This window comes from Phaethon lepturus, unplaced genomic scaffold (genome assembly GCF_000687285.1).
Source record: "Phaethon lepturus isolate BGI_N335 unplaced genomic scaffold, ASM68728v1 scaffold47146, whole genome shotgun sequence".
Lineage (NCBI taxonomy): Eukaryota > Metazoa > Chordata > Aves > Phaethontiformes > Phaethontidae > Phaethon > Phaethon lepturus.
The window spans coordinates 17,104-22,199 of NW_010546493.1; the positions used below are offsets into that span (position 1 = coordinate 17,104).

Here is a 5,096-nt window from a genome sequence, read left to right on the forward strand (position 1 = left end):
GAAAGAAAAGCCTTTATAAAAACCTGTCAAATGACAAATTTTACACCATATATATAAGAGAGAACAAAGTCATGCTGCAATAAAACCAAAACCAGAAATTGAACTCTACCCTTGGGCGCAAGCTTGTAAATATCACCTGTATGAGAACAATCCACAGGAAGAAGTTACAAAAAATTTGTTTGCATGTTTGCTTGTTCCTAATACAGACCAAGTGCTTTGAGAAGCCCAGCAAAGTGCTGCAGTGTAGTGCAGGTAGGCCAGCATAATCAGATGGGCGAAGGAAAAGCAGGCTTCCCACTCCTGTCTACATGGTGTAGGAACCAAGCTCAGAGTTCCCTTGGACTTCTTTGAAAAATCTTAGTAATGTCTTTGAGGCATGTTTCCATTTAAAAGCTAATATTCATTCGGAAATTCAGTTCACACATGGATAATTGAAATATCACTATTACTTAGAAGCTCTTGTGTATGCGGCCGAAGACTAAGAGTCTTTTATGACAGCTACTGTATATACAACATCTCACACCATGTATTTACAAAAGGAAACAGTGATCAGAGATCTGGGATTTAGTTTAATCCCTGTTTTTGAAGGGAAAAATTTACTGAAGATAGGAACAGAAATACTTCTTGCCATTACTAAAAATATTTAGCAGATACAGAGAAATGTTTTACTGATGAAAGTCTAAAAATGAAAAAAAAAATTAACATTTTTCTTGAGTTCTTTTTGCTTTCATTGTGTATATTCTTGATGAGAAGATAAATGTGTTTTTTGGGAATGTAATAGAATCCAGCATTCAGTTTAATATTAATTTTTTTACAAAAATAGCTTATACATGATTAATAGATTTTTTTTAAAACCAAACAGTTGTTAAAAGTCCAGCATTATTATGGACTGCTTATGGCACCATTATTACTTTGTTATAGAACTGATGCCTATAACCATCAATAACATTAATCCTTTTTAAATATACAACACAGTTATAGAACCTATTAATCATGCATTAACCTTTTATAATTGGAACTTTTATTTATAGTGTAAACAAATTAAATTTATTATTTTCATCTTAAGTAATATGTTTCAAATTCTGAGTATAATTCTTTATGATATAGGGAGTTATAAAGCACTGAGACTTGGTATGTAAGACATTTAAATACTTATGTCCTTGGTGTGCGAGCATTTCAGTTAGTCTAGATCTGAATGGTTTTAGTCTGATAACATGTTTAAAATATAAAGTAAAGTTTTTAACAATAACGATATGTACCATTGTTTTCATAGCTTTCAAAAAAGAAAAAAAATCTTGGGAAAATCTACTTTCTTAAAAATAAATATTTCAAACTTTCTAGCATTGTAAACAGCACAGCCATTTGCCAGTACCTCCTCTGTTTTAGAAGAAAACACTCGGTAGCCACTAGATGAATTTTTGTTAGCAGTCAATGATGTGATGCTGGAAATGATTTTGTAAAGAGGTGAGGTGGAAGGTGTTTGGGTTTGTTCCTCTTGGTTTATGGTTTCACTGGATAACATTGTTTAAAAAGACAGATGAGAAACAAAAACAAAGAAAAACAAACAAACAAAAAACCCTCCTTGGGACTGAAATACTTTGTATGTGTTGTTATTTGCAGTGCATGCCAAGACATTCATGGGCACCAGAGCCAACCTGGCGAGCTAATTAAATATATAAATGTATGTGTTTAAAACAGCCTTATAAGGAGCATTGGAAATCTGCAAGATGAGCGAATATCTTATAACTTCTTCCGCAGGTGCGAGGATAGCTACAAGCCATGGACTTTCTGTCCTGCTTCTTGTTTGTGGCTTTGTGAAGGGTGCTTTGCTTTAATCTAAAAGTGCTGACTTTTTCCAATATCACTTTCTCTTCTTAAAGCAAAGAGCAAATCGCCTGTAAAATCCACGGAGCGGACAGCAAAGTTGACCCTAACCTCCAACCACCACTCTGCACCCAATGTACTCTAAATCTCTACACAAGGAGCACCTTCTTCAGGAAGTACAAACAAAAATACTAAATAAATAAATACAATAAATAAATATTATAAAAAGAAGAGGATACCACATGTTTTCTTGATATATCTTATTTTCTTTTGCGTATCACTGATCTTTCATTTGAAGAGAACTGGTGTGATGTAATCAAATACTTTGTAACAGCAAGACTAGTTTCCTTTTCTTTCGACAAGGAGAAGCCTCATCCTTGACTTCTCAGGGGTTGGCCTGCAAGTCATCAGTATTACAGAATTAACCATGGATGACATTTGGTTTCCTGCGCTGAAAGAAGCGTTCCAGCCTGGAAGCAAAGAGAGGTCAAATAATGAAACAGAATATAGTGATGTAGCATGAACCCCCCCAAAAATACCCCACAAATTTATGAAAAAGCCAGTTTTTTGGGGGGGGGGGGGTGTTTTTTTTTTTTAATGAGGAGTAGGGAGGAGAGAAGAAATTCTGCAAAGAAACTAAGCAGACTAGAGCACGTTGTTTTTGGAAAACAAATAAGGAAATTATTCTTTTGATTTGTTCAGGGTGGTTTTTATTATTCTTTTTCCCCTTGTTTTTTTTTTTCTTGTATTTTTTTGTTTGTTTCTTGTTCAACGGTGGCAGTTACTGACTTAGGCCAACCCCTGATTACTGCGTGGAGGTTTATATATATATACATCTTTTTTTTTTTTTTGTGTGTGTTCTATATTTCAGTGTGTTTTCTCTGATTTTGCAACTCTTGTATATGCAAAACTAACTTAAATTCTGTAAATTGCTTACAGTCTGTGTGATATAACTTCAAAGCAGTCATACTTTGGTCCTCATGCAAGGCAGTTTTTAATATTATCTATATGTCGTGCCACCAATAGACATCTTTATTTGCTTTTTTAACAAAATATCACTTTTTAGTTTGTAATTCAGTACTGTGTGGATTTTGTAATACATACCTTCACTTCCACTGGTTTGACCCCTTTCAGCCCTCTGTTTACTCTGTAAATGCACATTAAAATTTGTTATGGTCTCTAGACAAGTAATTATTTTAGTTTTGTGTATGTTGTATTGGACTTCGGTTGCTGAAAGCTCTTTTAATTTGTGATGTTTATAGACGATGAAGTGATTTGATCACCAGAGACTGTAAAATGCAAGTCTGCAGTCAAATACTGCATGTAAAGGAAGGTTAGAAAGTGAAAATAGACATATAAAGCAGAACATGGCTTAAAGGATATTCTTTTGATAGAGTTTTAGGAAGGTGAAGTTATTACACTGATAAACTATATTTGCATTACAGCTCCTTCTACATGACCAAAAAAGCACATTTCTTTGCTTTTTCTGAAAGTGGATTGTCATTACTCATTGATATTCTTACTTAAAATACCTTATATCTGTGAACTGAACATGAGAATTTTGCTGTTGAATGAAGTAATATGTATTACATGAATTACATTCATTAATGCAGGAAGGAAAAATTGCTACCATTTGCAGCTGCAATCAGGAAGGTTTTTTTCTTGTTCTCCTCCTTCCACGATGGAGAACAATCCACACCCTTTCATTTATCAGCACAGACAATCACATATATCACATGCTTATTATGATCTATTTACAGCAGCATTAAGTAACTGCAATGTGGTCAGCTGTGTGATTTCTCCTAATTTTTTAAGTAATGTAGAAGGAAATAAAACAGTATGTTTAATATCTCATCAGTCCATGGCCTACAGGCGTAACATTTTATTTCAAAATTCCCATAAGTCTGAAGTCTTCCCCCATTAAATTCAAAGGAGAAGGAACAAATAGTAACACAGAACCAAAGGGTCACACACTAACACTTTGAAAGAGGATAATATATTTGTGCAAATTTTATTTCCCTTAACCATACATTCAGAATGCTTGACTGGACATAGTCTTTCTTTGGTTTTGGAAAAGTCTTAACAGTAATAAAGAGAGTAGAAGTTTGGTCTAATACAGAAAAATCAGGCATAACTGTCAGGAGACAAAGGGAAAAAATTCTTTTATTTCAACATAAAATTAATGACCCACTGGGAATATTGTGTATTGAAAAGGTTTTGCTCTGTAGTAATGACAGTTTATCAGCCTAGGGACAAAGAAAAGAATAACAGTCCCCGTTAAAGCGTTCTGAATCAAAACCAATATTGTGGATAAAAGAGGAAGTAAGTGAAAAAAGAGCCAGAGCTTTTTGAAGTCTCATTTTCTGAACACACCTATGGAACCAAACTTTCAGAGCTCTGAAGGAAAGGCTATGTTTTCCCTGTGAAATAGATATCTATGACTGGATACTGTGAGAATCTCCCATGTGGAGTTTGGGAACCTCAGTTTCCATTGGTCTTAACAGGAACCAAATGTGTATCATCACACATATTTAATATGTTTACTGTATATGTATATCTTGTATGAATGTTCAATGTATGCACATAGTCATATAGACAACCTGCAGTGGCATACGGCATTTTTCAGAAGCAGTTTAACCTCACATTGTCAAAGTTAGCCTCTGATTACTGTGTTAAACTGATACTGTGTTTTGCTTTATGCTGTTAACTGCTTAGATATAAATCACCATGTACTAGGAAGTAAACTTAAAGAACCAGCTGAAATTAAAGGCAGAATTCTAGACCACTTGGACTAGTGTGATACAACAACTCAGAAGACATTCCCAAGGAAAGCGAGTATTGTGATCTGCTATTATTCTTCAACAGTGTCAGAAAAAAATGGACAAAAGGAATCTGTAGGACTTTTGAAAAGCCTTTAAATCTTCCATTAGATGTTAAGGGGATACAGTAGTTGTCCTCCTTCCCCTCCCCAAGATAATAAACCCAAATTCTTTAGATGAGGCTGGTCCAGCCATTCTAATTGTCGATCTAGAGCCTAGCTTTACAGCTTCTTCCAGGCTGTGTGTATGCAGCAGCAACATGTCCTAACAAGAGCAAGTATTGCACTTCTAAATTCTATGCTGTGTCTTAACAGCTGTTCTTCAAATCAGGAATCTGCCTGAAGCTCCAGCAAATTCTCAAAACAAAGTTAAGCTGCAATAACCCCCCTTTTTTCCTAAGAATTTTGTTATGAATAATAATGGTATAGGAATGAAACTACTGCCATTTTCTGC

The 5,096-nt window shown here is 34.6% G+C and overlaps 1 protein-coding gene across 1 annotated transcript in view; it reads left to right on the forward strand.

Annotated features, from left to right (window-relative positions):
* VSTM2A (V-set and transmembrane domain containing 2A) overlaps positions 1–2,320 on the forward strand; it is a gene marked incomplete at its 5' end in the record, with an annotated part of 19,410 nt that extends 17,090 nt beyond the window's left edge. The window contains one exon of the mRNA XM_010289309.1: positions 1,759–2,320. Coding sequence (XP_010287611.1) covers positions 1,759–1,835 — 77 coding nt within the window. The remainder of the gene's footprint in view (positions 1–1,758) is intronic.
* Between the last annotated feature and the right edge of the window lie 2,776 nt (positions 2,321–5,096).